This window comes from Sinohyriopsis cumingii, chromosome 7, assembly GCF_028554795.1.
Source record: "Sinohyriopsis cumingii isolate HCF-2022 chromosome 7, ASM2855479v2, whole genome shotgun sequence".
NCBI classification, from domain to species: Eukaryota; Metazoa; Mollusca; class Bivalvia; order Unionida; family Unionidae; genus Sinohyriopsis; species Sinohyriopsis cumingii.
In genome coordinates, this window is record NC_142967.1 from 83,372,026 (window position 1) to 83,393,338 (window position 21,313).

Consider the following 21,313-nt stretch of genomic DNA (forward strand, 5'->3'; position numbering starts at 1 on the left):
AGGAGACTGTCTGGACAGGTTTTGACTGTCTATTGGTGGCAGTGTATAACTAAAACTGTTCTAAATGTTTTTTTCTTTATATATTACACACCAAGTTTTAGAAACCTGCTGGTCATTTTGGATGAAATTCAAACAAGTGGCATTGTTAACATTTCTCCATAATTTTCCACTTCTTGGATGTCCTTACATTACCTTCAAGGTCACATCATATTACCTTCAAATACTCATATTACCGTTGTGTTACTATCATAATTTTTACCCTGCAAGTGTTTGGTAGACTAGTGTTTCTTCACTCTGAAAAACGAACCCCTAAGATTTTACTAATGTTTCTAATTTCACTTCTCTATAAGATAATAAAAGAGGTTAGATGATAAACTGTCCACACATGCCATGTCACCCAAGGATGAAACACTTAAGACAGAGAACATATGTCTTGTGCACAATTGAGTATTCTGATATTACACTGCATTTATTAACACACATACTACATGCTCTAGACCACTCTCGGGGGTCTAGTAGTTAGAGCATCCTCCTTGGATGCAGGAGGTTGTGGGTTCGATATCTGGCCGAGTCATACCAAAGACTTACAAAAATGGTACTAACAGCTGCCTCGCTTGGTGCTCAGCATTAAGAGGTTAGTGTTAGTACTGGTTGGCCTGGTGTCAGGATAATGTGACTGGGTGGGACATCATGCTACATGTCTGCGGCATGATGCCCCAGTGCTAGACTTCACTATAACCTGTCACACTGCAGACATCGTAGCAATATGACTGAAAAATTGTTAAAGCTACGATAAAAATCCAAATCACACACACACACATGCTCTAAAAATATAACTAGCCTTGTTTTCTTGAGAAAAAAGTGTGAAATTTTCTTACTCCTTGTACTGCGCCTTGGAGCTGATCTCACATTAGAAGTCTCTGCCATAGTGAGTATATCCTCAGAAAAATCTGTCCCAGTGGTGATGACTGTGTCTGTATCCTGAGAATCCTGACTACTGTTGGGAGACTGGGATGCAGAAGACTCAGAAATATGAGTCTTGTCAGACACTTCTTGTGAGTTGTCAGTCTCTGTGGGCTGCGAGTTCATCTCAGTTACTGCAGTCTCCTGGGAGAAAATCTCATTCGTCTTAGAATCCATTTGAGCTTGCTGAGATTCTGTCTCTGGCACTTGTGGCTCTGTCTCCAGCAAGTCTCTTTCAGTCATCTGGGAGTCTGTCACAGTGGATGCTGTTTCGATTGCAAGAGAGTCTGTTTCTGCCTCTTGGGATTCAGAAGTCTTTATCTCTGTTGAGAAAATACATGTTTTGGAAAAAGTTTTTTTTTTTTACTAATATACTGTAACTAATTATATTTTTCAATATAAAATAATTAGAAATATTTCCTACAAAACAGGCCCATCATAAACTTTTATCTTACATAGATATAGATATATATATATATATATATATATATATATATATATTTCTGTTCTGCTATCCTATTATGCTTTGTACTAAACAAGTTTAGTGAATTTTTGTCCCTTGCTGACCACTGTGAGGTCACAAAAGCTTACAATAATAAAACCTAAGATCTTTTCACTGACCTATATCAAAGGGCATTAGAGGATATGTGTACAAAAGGGTATTAAAAATAAAAAGAGATTAGTGACCTTGACCTTGAAGATTAAACCTTGACTATGATACATGAAATGCCATTAAGCTCAGAAGCACAAGTGCACTATGGTTCATAGAATAAAGCTTTCAAATATTGAACTGTGACCTTGACCATGAAGATAGTACCCCACTGCTGTATGACACACCTCTTAGTGATGATGTCTAAGATTACCAAGTATCATCCCTTAATCTCAAATGTCTTTCAATTTATATAGAAGAAAGTAAGGAGGAAATGTCTTGGGGTTTGACACCATTTTTCAGTGCATGCAAGCCTATATATGGTGGTCAGTGGAAGAAGAACCCAGGAAAATGGGGATAAGAACCACTGGCCCAAAGGAAGCTTCTGGCAAGCTTTCTCACACTGGTTGAGCTCATGACTGAAACACACGCTGATAGAAGTGAAATTGCAGTGATTAATAGAGGTAAGCACTTTAGACCACTTGGCCACCTGAGTAAAGAGGAAATTCCCTAATTGCAAATAGCTTTACAACTGAAGTGTGACACAGATACTATGTTCACCACTTTTCTTCAGAAAGACAGAGGACAATAAAACAATGTTGATAAATTCATGATTAGCAAACGAAAATTTTAAATACATATTTCTTTAACATATACTTTTTAACCTCAAAATTAAAGCACAAACTACAGCCCCACAATGGAAAGCGAGAAAAAGTTCACTGTAATCAGAACATAGATGATCATACACATGGTTCCCACACTTTTCTAAAATGAATTTCCAGGTCATTTCCAGGATGAAATTACTTTTTTCAAGGTTCACACATGACAATTACTGAATGGAATTAATGAACATTTTAGATTATAAAACATGCATTTTCTAAATCTAAAGATGTTTCTCTTTCAAGGCTCTCCAAAAACATCGAAGTCAGAAATGATGATCATGTACAAAACCACAAAATGTATCTCACCAAACAAGTTTGATTATATTCCTATAAAGTCATTTCAATGTACAGAATAAAAATGCTAACTTTATTTTGTGGCATTATGTTGCTAGGTAGGAATAACATCATGAACATAAATTATGTTTTGTTTCCTTTCAAACCATTAATTCTAAAGAATTATATAGCAATATCTATATATGCATCTCAAAGAAAGTAGAATTTCCTATTACAGTATAAAAAAACAATAAACGCAAATAATTAGAATCTTATCTTGTAACGAAAAGAGTTTCACCCTGAATTTATCTGTGCCAATAAAATCCCAAACAAGATTTTTCAAACAACCTAATCTCCTTAAGACAATCTGGTTAAAAATCTATCATTTAAAAACATTTTCAAAACAGTTGATTTAAATTTTGACAAAAGACCTTCAAAATGATATACTGTTGTATAAACAGGGACTGAATTTTCTGTAAAATAAACTTGTCTTCTTGTAATTCGTAAAACCAGTCCCCAAACCTGTATTGATACAGGGGCTCAAATAGTTTTTTAATATATAAATACAAGGAACGACAATTTCTCATTTCATCTCAGAGAATCAACAATTTGGGCTATAAATTTGGCTTATAACGAATAGTAGTCTGTTTTCTAATCCGAGTTTCCTCCGAATATTCCCACCCCATTTTCCATGTTTAAACATTTAGGTTGGGGTGTAGAGTCATCGCAACTGCATATAAAAAATTTGGAATTTGCCGCCACCATGCAGTAGCGACATATGGTAGCTGCTTATGAGCGGGCCTAGAAAATTTCAACTTATGTTATATCGACTCATACCTGCATGAAATCGATAGGAAAATTATTTATTTTCTCAGAAATGGCAAGTATTATAATCGTTATGTCTTTAATCCGCTGACAGACAAAACAAAACTATGGTGTAGATGAAACCTGACCCAGTACTCATCATTTGCATTACTTGTCACGTGACTTCACATATCTCAAATGACATTGGATGTCCAATAGTCACATGATATCAACAACAAACTCCTTTGTAATGTTGTTGTACAGAAATTCAATTATATTAAATGAAAGTCAGATACTTTTTGTAAAAGCCAGCAATCTGGCCAGTCTGATTTATCAAGCAGAGAGCACATGTCAATGTTGTAGTCATGTGATACAACAAAACTCCAGAAGTTGTTCTCAAAATATATAAATATGGAGAATTTTGTGTTCTTTCGTTTTTCGTATTTTTATTACAACCAGTATATGACTTTCATTTAATTTTCTTTTTTCCCTCTACAAATCTTAAAAATGTGGGTTGTTAAATTTGTGTACTCATGCGACTAGCAATGCAAGTCGCAAGTACAAGGTCACATTTCATCAATGATATAGTTTCATCTTGTCTTTCAACAGATTAAAGACATAATGATTTTAATACTCACAATTTCTGAGAAAATAAGTAATTTTCATATCGATTTAATGCATGTATCACTTGATCTAACAACATTTTAGGTTTGCTAGGCCATCCAGTAAGTGTCTATGCTTTGCCACCACCATGTTGGCCTCTTGTGATGCTAGACTAGTCTTCATACCTTCCATGTAAGGAAAGATATGGATATCGAGCTGACTTTGAAAATAAAAGTCTAACAGACTAATCTAATCCACTAGGCGTTTGGATTGACTAACATGTTTATTGCAAGCAACCAAATGATCCATACTGTACCCTCAGAATATTCTGGTTAGAACTTGATACTCTGAACTCACAATCAGTTTAGTCAGGACTCAATTACATGATTGTTTCAGGCATCAAGTGGTGGCAGAAAGATCCTTGTTTTTCCCCCCAATGTTTATAAATATTTGCAAAATTCAAGGACTTTTCAAAGTTGGGAATAAAATTTATCATTTCTCCAGACTTCGCGGTAGTGTGGGAACCCTAGCATGTAATAACAAATTAAAACCTCAACAAAAATTACACTCTGACCTTGAGATGAGGTTGTGTTAGTTAACTCCCCTGAATATTCAGTCATTGCTGTCTCGCCTGCTTGTGTTTGTGCTTCAGGGTTAGATGTCTTCACTGTATCCTCCCTTGACTGCATCCTTTTAATAAATGCTTGGAATTTCTCAAGGGCTTTGGCACACTGCTTTTCTTTGACAACCTTGGTAAATGAAACAACTAACAGTGTAAAGCAAAATCAAATAACCACTACTTTAGTCTACTAATTCATATATAATGAAAGGGATAGGTACTGCAAGAATCAATTTTGGCACACTTATGTAAATGCCATTTTTTCTACAAAGATTTATCATGGCCTTGCTTTGTGTATATTCATTCATAATCTTTTAAATTCAGTCGAAATACACATGCCATAAGCATCAAAAGATGGGTTCTCTGGACATGATGTTATTTTCAATTCAATTACATGAAGCATTCTTGTTATTAATTTTCTGCATTCAATGTTTACAATTTACTATGTTCGTTTGTAATTCTTTTGGAAGAAGCTGCAAAATAAGTAGTGTCTTTATTTATTTTTCAAAATGACTACAAATATGTATGTATGTTTGCTGAATATTTTTCAAGATGGCTGAGAATCCATGGAAGATGACCCATATTCTGGAAGGCCGTTGCCTGCCATTGGTGGTTGGGAAAGTGGCTGCCGTATAAAGGTCCACTGATGAAGATGTTTGATAGACAGTGGAATATGTTTATATTGTTACAGACAAAACCATGTCAGTTGTTTCTACTATACTTAAGAGTCATTTGAAGCTCAGAAATAATGTGTATAATGCGTCTCATATTTGTTGATGGCTGATCAAAGAAAGACCAGTTGAAATTGACAAACAGCTAGACCAGTTGAAATTGACAAACAGCTAGACCAGTTGAAATTATAAACAGCTAGACTGGTTGAAATTGACAAACAGCTAGACCAGTTGAAACTGACAAAAAGCTGGACCAGTTGAAATTGACAAACGGCTAGACCAGTTGAAATTGATAAACAGCTAGACCAGTTGAAATTGACAAACAGCTAGACCAGTTGAAATTGACAAACAGCAAGACCAGTTGAAATTGACAAACAGCTAGACCAGTTGAAATTGACAAACAGCTAGACCAGTTGAAATTACTAACAGCAAGACCAGTTGAAACTGACAAATAGCTAGACCAGTTGAAATTACTAACAGCAAGACCAGTTGAAATTACAAACAGCTAGACCAGTTGAAACTGACAAATAGCTAGACCAGTTGAAATTACTAACAGCAAGACCAGTTGAAATTACAAACAGCTAGACCAGTTGAAATTGACAAACAGCTAGACCAGTTGAAATTACTAACAGCAAGACCAGTTGAAATTACAAACAGCTAGACCGGTTGAAATTGACAAACAGCTAGACCAGTTGAAATTACTAACAGCAAGACCAGTTGAAATTACAAACAGCTAGACTGGTTGAAATTTACAAACAGCTAGACCAGTTGAAATTGACAAACAGCTAGACCAGTTGAAATTGACAAACAGCTAGACCGGTTGAAATTGACAAACAGCTAGACCAGTTGAAATTGACTAACAGCTAGACCAGTTGAAATTACTAACAGCAAGACCAGTTGAAACTGACAAATAGCTAGACCAGTTGAAATTGACAAACAGCTAGACCAGTTGAAATTACTAACAGCAAGACCAGTTGAAACTGACAAATAGCTAGACCAGTTGAAATTACTAACAGCAAGACTAGTTGAAATTACAAACAGCTAGACCAGTTGAAACTGACAAATAGCTAGACCAGTTGAAATTACTAACAGCAAGACCAGTTGAAAGTACAAACAGCTAGACCAGTTGAAATTGACAAACAGCTAGACCAGTTGAAATTACTAACAGCAAGACCAGTTGAAAATACAAACAGCTAGACCGGTTGAAATTGACTAACAGCAAGACCAGTTGAAATTACAAACACCTAGACCAGTTGAAATTGACTAACAGCTAGACCAGTTGAAATTACTAACAGCAAGACCAGTTGAAATTGACAAACAGCTAGACCAGTTGAAATTGACAAACAGCTAGACCAGTTGAAATTACTAACAGCAAGACCAGTTGAAACTGACAAATAGCTAGACCAGTTGAAATTACTAACAGCAAGACCAGTTGAAATTACAAACAGCTAGACCGGTTGAAATTGACAAACAGCTAGACCAGTTGAAATTACTAACAGCAAGACCAGTTGAAATTACAAACAGCTAGACCAGTTGAAATTGACAAACAGCTAGACCAGTTGAAACTGACAAACAGCTAGACTGGTTGAAATTGACAAACAGCTAGACCAGTTGAAATTGACAAACAGCTAGACCGGTTGAAATTGACAAACAGCTAGACCAGTTGAAATTGACAAACAGCAAGACCAGTTGAAATTGACAAACAGCTAGACCAGTTGAAATTGACAAACAGCTAGACCAGTTGAAATTGACAAACAGCTAGACCAGTTGAAATTGACAAACAGCTAGACCAGTTGAAATTACTAACAGCAAGACCAGTTGAAACTGACAAATAGCTAGACCAGTTGAAATTACTAACAGCAAGACCAGTTGAAATTACAAACAGCTAGACCAGTTGAAACTGACAAACAGCTAGACCAGTTGAAATTGACAAACAGCTAGACCAGTTGAAATTACTAACAGCAAGACCAGTTGAAACTGACAAATAGCTAGACCAGTTGAAATTACTAACAGCAAGACCAGTTGAAACTGACAAACAGCTAGACCAGTTGAAATTACTAACAGCAAGACCAGTTAAAATTGATAAACAGCTAGACCAGTTGAAATTGACAAATAGCTAGACCAGTTGAAATTGACAAACACCTAGACCAGTTGAAATTGACAAACAGCTAGACCAGTTGAAATTACTAACAGCAAGACCAGTTGAAACTGACAAATAGCTAGACCAGTTGAAATTACTAACAGCAAGACCAGTTGAAATTACAAACAGCTAGACCAGTTGAAATTGACAAACAGCTAGACCAGTTGAAATTACTAACAGCAAGACCAGTTGAAATTACAAACAGCTAGACCGGTTGAAATTGACAAACAGCTAGACCAGTTGAAATTACTAACAGCAAGACCAGTTGAAATTACAAACAGCTAGACCGGTTGAAATTGACAAACAGCTAGACCAGTTGAAATTGACAAACAGCTAGACCAGTTGAAATTGACAAACAGCTAGACCGGTTGAAATTGACAAACAGCTAGACCGGTTGAAATTGACAAACAGCTAGACCAGTTGAAATTGACAAACAGCTAGACCAGTTGAAATTACTAACAGCAAGACCAGTTGAAACTGACAAATAGCTAGACCAGTTGAAATTACTAACAGCAAGACCAGTTGAAATTACAAACAGCTAGACCAGTTGAAACTGACAAACAGCTAGACCAGTTGAAACTGACAAACAGCTAGGCCAGTTGAAATTACTAACAGCAAGACCAGTTAAAACTGACAAACAGCTAGACCAGTTGAAATTGACAAATAGCTAGACCAGTTGAAATTGACAAACAGCTAGACCAGTTGAAATTGACAAACAGCTAGACCAGTTGAAATTGACAAACAGCAAGACCAGTTGAAATTGACAAACAGCTAGACCAGTTGAAATTACTAACAGCAAGACCAGTTGAAACTGACAAATAGCTAGACCAGTTGAAATTACAAACAGCAAGACCAGTTGAAATTACAAACAGCTAGACCAGTTGAAACTGACAAACAGCTAGACCAGTTGAAACTGACAAACAGTTGAAATTACTAACAGCAAGACCAGTTAAAACTGACAAACAGCTAGACCAGTTGAAATTGACAAATAGCTAGACCAGTTGAAATTGACAAACAGCTAGACCAGTTGAAATTGACAAACAGCTAGACCAGTTGAAATTGACAAACAGCAAGACCAGTTGAAATTGACAAACAGCTAGACCAGTTGAAATTGACAAACAGCTAGACCAGTTGAAATTGACAAACAGCTAGACCAGTTGAAACTGACAAATAGCTACTCGCCAGATATGATAAGAGTGATCAGAGATGCTTGAATGAGATTTTCACAGGTGATGAAACAGGGATTTACTGTTTTAAACCCAACTCATGAGAAAAATAATATTGTCTGGGTCAGAGAAAATTAGCAGAACATAAATCACTAGACATAGTGGGATTGTCAAGAGAGTCTGATACACGTTATTTTTCTGCACAAAAAAGCCCTGACTCTAGAGTGTCAATGGACATTTTTATAGTTTAAAAAGTGTTTCCAGCTCTGGAGTACTAGCCAACAAGCAGTCCTTGCATGAGTAATTGAGGTATTCATCTACTCTATGATAGTATACCGACACACAAATCCATCTTGACAAACTACCTGAAGGAGCACAGCATCCAAACTCTGCCATATCCTCCATACAGCCTGTCTTTAGCTCGAAGTTAAATTTGGCTGAATCCGTTTTAAAAAATTTGCTGAGAAACAAATGATTTGAAAGCCACCAAGCAGGTAGAAATGCAATTTGCCAGTGTATTAATGGCATATTAAAACATGAATACAAAATGGCATACAATAATTGGATAATCTGACAAACAGAAACTAAATTGGGGTCTGCACCAAGACCTGGAAATCCCCAACCAAGGGTTTACATTATTTGTCTCCCCACAAGGCTTTGTGACTGTTATTTCCTTGTCTTGGTACAAACACCAGGATAGATTATTTTCTCACATAATTTGTTCCATTCAAATTAAAATAATCCTGTGCTTTTACAATATTGTTCGCATCTTCAATGCAAACAGTATTGATCAGGAACTATTACTGCCTCACATTTTTTATATAGGTCATCCAGTCTTGTAATATTTTATGAAAATCTAAACAATTACCTCATTAGAATCTTAGCTGTATCTATAAAAAAAATTATAATTGTTACGTGTTGTAAGTACTGCCTATTGAGCACCTCAAACCACATGCTATTATTTGTGAATATCATGCATTAAAAAGAATGTTTGTTAATGAGGGCAGTGGGGTGACCTGTTAACTCTAAGTACACAAGTTCTATGCATGAGAAAATAGAAACAAAAACATTTGATATTACTGTTGTATAATTACTTTAATAATTTTTAATTTGGAAAAGTTCTAAGGCAGCCATTCATATTGACACTGGGTACACAGCTAAATGGTGTGTACAATGACCAGTATGATTTATATGTGTTGGTCTATTCATGGCAAATCAGAGATCTTTCTTGCTATCGTATAAAATTCATCTTTTTTTTGGAATAGGTGAAACTGTGTATGACATAATAATGTTGTAATTGATAATGGTTGTACACTTATTGCCAGGTATTAAAGATCAGTCAGACAATACCCAGCTGATGATCATGCTAGATTTCTACTTCGTGACTTTCTTGGAAATTTAAAACTTCTGTCCTGGAAACATGGCAAATGTTACTATTACTAGTGCAGTGATATACTACAAGGAAATCTGGTGGAACAGTATGTGGGCTGATAAATGAACCATTCTGATTGGTAAGTGCAGGAGTTTTCATCTGCAATGGCATTATGTTTGATTGAACTGGTGTGGATCAAGGGTATTTGACAAAGTTTGAAGAAAGCAGGTTCATCATAGAACATTTTTGGTAGTTGCCAAATTTGTAGCACTTGAGAGAGTCAAGATTTTTGTGGCCAGTGATTTGTATAACCCGTGTGTCTGGAAGTGTTTTCTGTTAGTTGTTAACATAAATATTTTATTATGCTTGAGTTTATGCTTAGAATTCAACTGGGGGCAAGTTTATTTTCACAGCCACTTTTTTTTGGGAGGGGTTTAAGGTACTCGGCTTTCTTGCCCCAAATGATGCCAGTAAAAATTAATTGCTCATTTGGCCCAGGTGCATTCACATGGGTTACATCGGCAAGGTAAAATGGGGTTAGCATACATTCTCTTTTTTTTCAATGCTTGTGTTTCTTACGTCCTCTCTTGTTCGTGTCTTTGTCTGTCTCTTGTTTAACTCAAAATATTCTAAATTAAGTTCATAATCTTCCTTTAAATAGATATCTCCCACCTCGATGTTTTTGTTCTTCACCCCTTTTCCATACCCCAAAGTGCAACATGTTGTTAAACCATAAAGTGTTTAATCAAGTTAATAAAGTGTGTTATGGCAAGGTTTCAAAGCTTATTCATTTTATCAGGACTGTTGGCCTGGCTTGGCTGTTTTGGGTTGTATGATACACATTCATTTATGAACTCTAGCCCAAGTTGAAGTCAAATCCCATGAAAGATTTCATTTTGGAACAAGGCATAATTAGGTCAATGTTTGTCTGACAGATCCTTATCATGCCCTTTTAGGCATAATCAGGTCAAGGTTTGTCTGACAGATCCTTATCAAGCCCTTTTAGGCATAATCAGGTCAAGGTTTGTCTGACAGATCCTTATCATGCCCTTTAAGGCATAATCAGGTTAATGTTTGTCTGATAGATCCATATCATGCCCTATACTTGCTTGCCTGAACATGTCAGAAATCAGTGAGAGATATATATTGATAGTAACTGAAGCCAGAGAAGAATATTAGCTACCCGAGATATCCAGGTATTCAGAGGAACCATATCATCTTTGCCCCAGTCCCTGAGTACTTTTAAAGTGAAGAACCTTCTTGCTAATAAGATTCTCTCCATGACTGAAGGCTGAAACTCCTTTCTGCACAAAGCCGTCCTGACCATGGTCAGGTGTGAAGAAGAAGTCAAGAAACCCTCCTGACCAGTCAGGTGTGAAGAATAAGCCTATCCTGACACAAATGAAGCAGGACAGTGTGAACTGATTGAGAACCCTCCAACCAAGACTTGCAAATATTGGAATGTGTTATTGAAGTTCGTACAGTGAGACAAGACTCATTATTAACCTTACTGACCTTGTACTTCTGATACTTATTACATTTTATGCTTCTGGAACGTCAAGAATGACAAAGTAAATACTGGGAACTTGAACTATGAAAATTCAACAACCCACAAGATATCAAAAACATAAAAAAATCCAACCATGTTTGCAATTAAATAATACAGCACACATCTATTTGACACTATTGCATGAGACTTACTGGTCCACAAACTTGAAAAAATATGAAAATAGATACAGAAGAAATTCAAACAGAGGTCAACGATCATTAATGGACACTCAAAAACATATTTCAGGACACAAATATGGACGGTTAATTCAGATCCACTATGCGGGATGATCTCCTGAGCTTAACCATAAACTTGCACCACCTAGGAGGTGTGAAGGGGCAGCAATGGGTAAGAATTTCTTCCCAATGTTTATATGGCATATAGACATGAAATACAACTTTTGTCTATCTGGAATCACTGGATTTGAGAGAAACATATATTACTAAGGTTCATGTGATTGTGGAACATACCCAAAAGAAAATAATGTTGCAAAAACATCATACTTTTCTGTGACTGTGAATATTAATTCTCATTACAAAACGCATAAAAATATTTCAAGACGGCAAGACCAACAGTTAGACAAGTAGAGCTGCATGCAAAAAAGTCACCATCACCTAATTTTCCCAAAAAACGATATCCTCATTTTATGGCAGTTTTTAAGAATTATGGAGCTTGTAAATAATGTGCCCTTCTTCAAACCAAATGAACCATAATATGATGCATCTAAAATTACTGTCTAACAGCTGAAATCTACTTTGATCATCCAGTTCAACTTGTTTGGTTTGGGCCAGACCCTTGATACTGCAGACTATGAGTACTATTGATAACACTTAGTGATGTAGAGGATATGTCTGTCAACTTGTTTGGTTTTGGCCAGACCCTTGATACTGCAGACTGAGTGCTATTGATAACACTTATTGATGTAGAGGATATGTCTGTCAACTTGTTTGGTTTTGGCCAGACCCTTGATACTGCAGACTATGAGTACTATTGATAACACTTAGTGATGTAGAGGATATGTCTGTGAGATTTCTATTTATAACAGCTTTAAAAAATGTTAAATCATATTGCTACGATGTCTGCAGTGTAGCAGTTTATAGTCTAGCACTGGAGCATCATGCTGCAGAGACATGTAGCGTTATGTCCCACCCAGTCACATTATCATGACACCAGGCTGACCAATCCTTAAACTAACCTCTTAATGCTGAGTGCCATGCAAGGCAGCTGTTAGTACCATTTTTATAAGTTTTTGGTATGATTCGGCCAAGGTTCGAACATGTGACCTCCCACATCTGAGGCGAACACTCTAACCACTTAGGCCAACAGAGTGGTCTATGTAGAGGACATAAAAACAAGACTCACTTACCCCATGTTGTACAAATTCACTCTGTTTCGACCAATTTAAGTTTTGGATCAGGATTTTTACAATCTTTATGTCGGGTAGAACAAGCATTGACGACTCTTGAGATAATTATGAGTGAGCTATGTACACTTGCTGGTGCCAAACTGATTGCTTTTGGCAGTAGTCTAGCTTACATTACATGTTTTTTGTATGACAGTGAGGAATCACAACAGCACAGCTAGCAGTGCATCAGACTTGAAAAACCATCAAACTAACCTGATAGTAGTGGGCCACCTTCAGACCCTCATCCACCCCATTGTTGTTGGTATTTTCCAAACATTTTCAATTATCCTTTGCTGTGCAAGCCAACATGTTCACATGCCCTTATCCAAATTTAAAATTATTTTTGCAGCTTTAATGAGACAACAAAAACAAGAAAGCAGTGCTGTTGGACAAGTATTGTCTTGCTTATGCTTTATAAGGTTTACATTATATAGATATAGTACTTACATCCAGCATCTGGTCACAGAGAACATCAAGATTCTTGAGGATTGTGTCATTATCTGGACTCAGGTCCAGCTGATTGAGGATTCGGACCCAAAGCTTCAGATTAAAGGAGGAGGGGTTTGACAGGATTTCATTACAAACCCTCACTGCAAGGTTGTCATGGCCAGGGTTATCCTGAGGAAGTAAACAAATATCTAAATATTTTCATCACGATTTGCAGCCAGATGAATTCTGCGTTTAATGTAATATTTCTGCTGCAGTTTTTACTTGACTTGTTTCTCTGCTTCCATTACAAAGAAGTTTGCCACCTGTTCTGAATTTTGAAGAAAGTTGCCATCTATACAACAATGAAAAACTTGGCAGAACAATGTCTTGTATGTCAAGTGGAGTATGATATGCAGGCAAGTTGCTTATAATATTAAGAGATATGTTTGTTCCTGAAAGTATTGTTACCACATCTTTAATGTATATACACTTACATGGCATTTAAAAGGGAGGTAATCTGTGCAGTCAGAATAGGCTCCTAGGTCTGTCTTAACTCCCTGTGGCTCTGCCACTGGACTCATAATTTGGAATCCACTGACATTTTCACCCATGGAAGCTGTGATGGCTCAGTGGTTAAGGCCTTGGATTTGTGACCAGGAAAATCGCAGGTTTGATTCCCACCATCTGATCAAACTGGACTCCCTATTAATATGTGTGGATGTTATTCATAATCAAACTGGACTCCTATTAATATGTGTGGATGTTGTTCATAATCAAACTGGACTCCTATTAATATGTGTGGATGTTATTCATAATCAAACTGGACCCCTATTAATATGTGTGGATGTTATTCATAATCAAACTGGACTCCTATTAATGTGTGGATGTTGTTCATAATCAAACTGGACTCCTATTAATGTGTGTGGATGTTGTTCATAATCAAACTGGACTTCTATTAATGTGTGTGGATGTTGTTCATAATCAAACTGGACTCCTATTAATGTGTGTGGATGTTGTTCATAATCAAACTGGACTTCTATTAATGTGTGTGGATGTTGTTCATAATCAAACTGGACTTCTACTAATGTGTGTGGATGTTGTTCATAATCAAACTGGACTCCTATTAATGTGTGTGGATGTTGTTCATAATCAAACTGGACTCCTATTAATATGTGTGGATGTTGTTCATAATCAAACTGGACTTCTATTAATGTGTGTGGATGTTGTTCATAATCAAACTGGACTCCTATTAATATGTGTGGATGTTGTTCATAATCAAACTGGACTCCTATTAATGTGTGTGGATGTTGTTCATAATCAAACTGGACTCCTATTAATGTGTGTGGATGTTGTTCATAATCAAACTGGACTCCTATTAATATGTGTGGATGTTGTTCATAATCAAACTGGACTCCTATTAATATGTGTGGATGTTATTCATAATCAAACTGGACTCCTATTAATATGTGTGGATGTTATTCATAATCAAACTGGACTCCTATTAATGTGTGTGGATGTTATTCATCATCAAACTGGACTCCTATTAATATGTGTGGATGTTGTTCATAATCAAACTGGACTCCTATTAATGTGTGTGGATGTTGTTCATAATCAAACTGGACTCCTATTAATGTGTGGATGTTGTTCATAATCAAACTGGACTCCTATTAATATGTGTGGATGTTGTTCATAATCAAACTGGACTTCTATTAATGTGTGTGGATGTTGTTCATAATCAAACTGGACTCCTATTAATGTGTGTGGATGTTGTTCATAATCAAACTGGACTCCTATTAATGTGTGTGGATGTTGTTCATAATCAAACTGGACTCCTATTAATGTGTGTGGATGTTATTCATAATCAAACTGGACTCCTATTAATATGTGTGGATGTTGTTCATAATCAAACTGGACTTCTATTAATGTGTGTGGATGTTGTTCATAATCAAACTGGACTTCTATTAATATGTGTGGATGTTGTTCATAATCAAACTGGACTCCTATTAATATGTGTGGATGTTGTTCATAATCAAACTGGACTCCTATTAATATGTGTGGATGTTATTCATAATCAAACTGGACTCCTATTAATATGTGTGGATGTTATGCATAATCAAAACCATATGAGGCCTTAATGATATAATTCTCTACAGTGTTCACAAGCTCAAACAATCAGATGCAAGATCACCTCATTAACATGGGTGTATGATGTACATAATCAATAATGTGCATAATCGATAATATCTAAGGTGTTCATGGTATAAGCTTACATAATAAATTTGATCAATTCTGATGCCATAAATTTGGCCTTGAGTATTCACACACTCAAATAATCAGTTGCTATCATATTAACATGCACTGATGTGGCCTATCATATTAACATGCACTGATGTGACCTATCATATTAACATGCACTGATGTGGCCTATCATATTAACATGCATTGATGTGACCTATCATATTTACATGCACTGATGTGGCCTATCATATTTATATGCATTGATGTGGCCTATCATATTAACATGCATTGATGTGGCCTATCATATTTACATGCATTGATGTGGCCTATCATATTTACATGCATTGATGTGGCCTATCATATCAACATGCACAATGTGGCCTATCATATTAACATGCATGATGTGGCCTATCATATTAACATGCACTGATGTGGCCTATCATATTAACATGCATGATGTGGCATATCATATCAACATGCATTGATGTGGCCTATCAATTTAACATGCACTGATGTGGCCTATCATTTTAACATGCACGATGTGGCCTATCATATTAACATGCACTGATGTGGCCTATCATATCAACATGCACTGATGTGGCCTGTCATATTAACATGCATTGATGTGACCTATCATATTTACATGCACTGATGTGACCTATCATATTTACATGCACTGATGTGGCCTACCAATTTAACATGCACTGATGTGGCCTATCATATCAACATGCACTGATGTGGCCTGTCATATTAACATGCATTGATGTGACCTATCATATTTACATGCACTGATGTGGCCTATCATATTTACATGCACTGATGTGGCCTACCAATTTAACATGCACTGATGTGGCCTATCAGTTTAACATGCACTGATGTGGCCTATCATATCAACATGCACTGATGTGGCCTATCAATTTAACATGCACTGATGTGGCCTATCATATCAACATGCACTGATGTGGCCTGTCATATTAACATGCATTGATGTGACCTATCATATTTACATGCACTGATGTGGCCTATCATATTTACATGCACTGATGTGGCCTACCAATTTAACATGCACTGATGTGGCCTATCAGTTTAACATGCACTGATGTGGCCTATCATATTAACATGCATTAATGTGGCCTATCAAATTCGTCTTAGATCCTCATGATATAAACAAGTTTGATAGAAATCTTATCAGAAAGGAAGTCTCAATAGTTTTCACAAACTATCATTTGACATACACATGTACTATAAATAAATGAAAGAAAAGTTGGGTTCACTTAATTCTATCTTACAAGGTATTCAGCTTCAAGCCAAAATGGCAATAACTCTAATGAGAGTACCATGAACAACCCATTACACATCCAATGGGTCTCAGTGACCCCAACCCTAGGTCAAGATATGCTGTCTAGAACTAAAACTTGATGACCAAAATCCATGACTTTTTTTCTTAGACTTACCTTGAAATTGAGCTGATAAATCTATTGGTTTCCATATTACCCTAAGTAATTCCATAGAGTTTGGTCAAGGAACTTGCTAAAGAGCAAAAGTTAGTCTTGAAAACCCTTTTTTCTTTGAGTCACATTAACCCTGACCTGTCACTTAAAATAAATAGCTTCATATTTTCTGAAGGTAAATAAAGACTCCATAATTCATGGACCTATTCCAGTTTATATGGGAGACTAGGCTGTAATATAATGTACAGTATTTACATAGTACAAATCATGCTTAGCATCACTTAAATCCTGGTTTATTCCCAAATATATTAGCTGCAGATTTTGCTTTATTCATTGTTTCTATCAGATAACATTTCAGCCTGACATACATAGCTGTTTCATTTACACTGATCCACATGCTCGCGTGTTACTCTTTTTCAATTATATAAGTTATCCTACAAATTGAAGTAATCTTGATGAAAAGGTACACATTTAACTGCACAAAGCACGTAACCAGCAAATATTCACATAATGTTACATGTTCTTGAAAGGATGGTAATAATAAAGGCTAAAATTCTGAACACTAATCGACTAAGAACATACGCTGTCTATTTTAGTTTTGTGATTTGGCTGAACAAAATCAAAATTTTCCACATATTGGAAATCTGTTTATTTCGGTGTGTCCTCTGGTTATAATTGGCGGATTTGTCCTTTGTTTTCTAATAGCAATACAGGCCAGTTAATCATTAAAACCCTGAAACTGGCTTAGCTTAGGATTAAATCTTGTCCAGCAGTTATACCAGTACATTGATGTTTAATTGCATTTTACTCCATAATATCAGCACCATTGCCATAGCTGTGTATATGGGGTTTAAGGCCGCTTACATCAAAGCAATTTACTACCCAGCTTTTACAGTATTACAAAAAGTTTTAAAGCCTTATTTCTGAAACATCATTACTGAATTTTTGAGATTTTATTAGTGCAATGATGCCTATGATCTGAATCCAAGGACGTACTTAATTCAGTGCAAGTTCAAACCTTCCATATACATGCAGTGGCACCATTATGTAAATATGCTCGCCAGCCTAAATGTGAATGTTGAGCCAAACCCAATTGATGTTCTTTGTCATACTGGGGTCACATTTTAATGAGTTTGGTATTTACAATTTCAAGGCAAAATAAAAACATAATTACCGATGCACTGATACAAAATTGTAATGCAACAATGTATAAACAACCAATAATAAACTATAGTCAAGAGGGAGAGGTACTGTTACAGCAACCCACAAATGCTCAATTCTTGTCATTGTTCAGTCAAATTATACACAAATCTGAATTAGGAAGAAACAATAAGAAAACAGAAAATTACAGATTTTTTAAATACTTTTCAAAACAAATTATATTAACTTATAACATTTCCATGTAATAATCGTGCATGCCAACCCAAGAGAGTTATACATGTAATATTTGCTAATGTAAGTTTGCCTCAATACATTCATTTAGAACTTACTGATGCATTGTGATCTTAACTTGGACTTATGGATTGACTTATGTTTGGGATGTGCACTTTTAATGTTTTTACCCATTCAGTTGGGGGAAGCTTATATGCGAATGAGCTTGTAACCTTGTATACGCAGGTATATATGGTACATGATGCAGAAATCTAATTGCACTAGATTCTGCACACCTAAATAAAGTGAAGAATTTTCTGTCCAAGACATTGTTTTCTGTGTTCAAGTCAAGATGAAATGTATGGAACTTGACATAATAAAAAGGTGGAGAATGAGCAGAGATGCATGTTTCCAAAGTGATAAGTGTTTGAAGTTAGCTCATGTTTTAAAACTCTATGCAAGGAATCTCTGAGAAGCAGATACAGTACAGCTCACGTGTATTTTGGGAACCCAATGCATTGTGGTGGTGGCGGTGGAGAGTGGAAAGGATTAAGGAAAAAAACTTCCACGAGAGAGAGAGAGATGCCAGTTTATCTACATTGTTTCAAATGATTATACACATTTCCTAGTTCTAATGAAGTCTATGCAATAGATATGATGCCAAATCAAATTTCAGATAATGCTAATGTGGTTGCAATCCCTCGAAAACTCTACTAATATTACTGTACTTTTTCATTACTAATACTACTGATTAACACCTTTGCAAGAAGTTAATGCTTTTACTTTGTTCAAAGAAATCTTAACAAACTTACGCACAGACTTGATGAGCCATTGTTGATCTTCTCCTGAACAGTACAATGTTATGCTACTGTTTAAACATGAAAAATAATCCTCTGAGATATGTATACTAAAAATTACCGATGACAGCCACTTCTATTTTTTTTTAAAAAACCCTACACTGAAATTTACACTTCAATGCGAACCACGTGTTTATTCCTTGAAAAGAAATGACCCAAGACTGAATATTCATGTACATAGCTACAGTGGAAGTTTGGTAATTTTTTTCTCTAATTAATCTGACCTCAGTGGAAGTTTGGTAATTTTTTTCTCTAATTAATCTGACCTCAGTGGAAGTTTGGTAATTTTTTTCTCTAATTAATCTGACCTCAGTGGAAGTTTGGTAATTTTTTTCTCTAATTAATCTGACCTCAGTGGAAGTTTGGTAATTTTTTTCTCTAATTAATCTGACCTCAGTGGAAGTTTGGTAATTTTTTTCTCTAATTAATCTGACCTCAGTGGAAGTTTGGTAATTTTTTTCTCTAATTAATCTGACCTCAGTGGAAGTTTGGTAATTTTTTTCTCTAATTAATCTGACCTCAGTGGAAGTTTGGTAATTTTTTTCTCTAATTAATCTGACCTCAGTGGAAGTTTGGTAATTTTTTTCTCTAATTAATCTGACTTCAGTGGAAGTTTGGTAATTTTTTTCTCTAATTAATCTGACCTCAGTGGAAGTTTGGTAATTTTTTTCTCTAATTAATCTGACCTCAGTGGAAGTTTGGTAATTTTTTTCTCTAATTAATCTGACCTCAGTGGAAGTTTGGTAATTTTTTTCTCTAATTAATCTGACCTCAGTGGAAGTTTGGTAATTTTTTTCTCTAATTAATCTGACCTCAGTGGAAGTTTGGTAATTTTTTTCTCTAATTAATCTGACCTCAGTGGAAGTTTGGTAATTTTTTTCTCTAATTAATCTGACCTCAGTGTGTTTTTGAAATGAATAATAATGTGGAGAATTGTCAAATCTTAAATGTTCAGCAAATTTAAGGCATTCTGCATGGTTGTATCCGCGTGTCCTATTATTTGATCGTTCTTGTAAGAAAAATATAAAAACATTTTTTTTTCATGATAAAAAAACCCCCAACTAATCAGTCATATGGAAACGATGCATCAATGACCTAATCATAATACAGCTCTAAGACGTTTAATTATTTCTGTGCAGTCTCCTGTTTATGACTATTGGAGCATTTAGCTACTGAGACAAAAATAAAATTTAAAAAAAACCCCAAAACATGCAAACCAATTTCTTTCAATACCATTTAGCCAATTTCTGTATTTTGGTATACTGCTTTGCAGCTAAAATGGATTCAGTGGAAGACATGGGATTGATTCCTCTTCTCTCTCTTGACTGACAAAATGATGTGTGAGTGTATGTGTGTGATTTGGATTTTTAACGTAGCTTTAACAAATTTTCAGTCATATTGCTATGATGTCTGCAGTGTGGCAGTTTATAGTGAAGTCAAGCACTGGGGCATTATGCCGCAGACATGTAGCATGATGTCCCACCCAGTCACATTATACAGACTCCAGGTGAACCAATCATAACACTAACCTCTTAATGCTGAGCACCAAGCGAGGCAGCTATTAGTATAATTTTTATAAGTCTTTGGTATGACTCTGCCGGTGATCGAACCAACTACTGTCGGCAACCAAGGTGGACACTTTAACTACTAGACCACTGGAACGGTCGACAAAATGATAGGTGTCAAATGTACATGTCAAATTTACATTTCTCTAACATGGCTTTAGGGAAATAAAAGACCTATCAGTAGCAGTAATACAAAGTTTGGTCTCAACATGCATCTCATATTGGTTTAGTGCTTTCTACTGCTTATCACGGAATCATCTACCTAACACAAAACAAAAACTTCAAAACATGCTAATGGACCTATTTTGAGTCCAATTGGTGCAAGGAATCTTACTTTTAAAAAACAATCTCTTAATACTATGTTATCAGAAAGTCTAGACACATTCGTTTCCTTATTTCTGTTGCAGTTTGTGCAATATGCTTTGTTAAGTATCAAGAAACTCAGTATTGCATTCTGCAGTGAAATGAATGACAACAAATGCTATATGTCAAATAATTTACAAAAAGATGCATTCAAATTTGACTT

General features: G+C 35.8%; 1 protein-coding gene across 1 annotated transcript in view; it reads right to left on the reverse strand.

Annotated features, from left to right (window-relative positions):
* Positions 1 to 21,313, reverse strand: part of LOC149795646 (condensin complex subunit 3-like) — an 88,100-nt gene that overhangs the window by 9,009 nt on the left and 57,778 nt on the right. The window contains exons 16-18 of the mRNA XM_089965472.1: positions 13,324 to 13,494; positions 4,529 to 4,703; positions 879 to 1,286 (exon numbers count right to left, since the gene is read on the reverse strand). Of these exons, the coding sequence (XP_089821598.1) occupies positions 879 to 1,286; positions 4,529 to 4,703; positions 13,324 to 13,494 (754 nt within the window). The remainder of the gene's footprint in view (positions 1 to 878; positions 1,287 to 4,528; positions 4,704 to 13,323; positions 13,495 to 21,313) is intronic.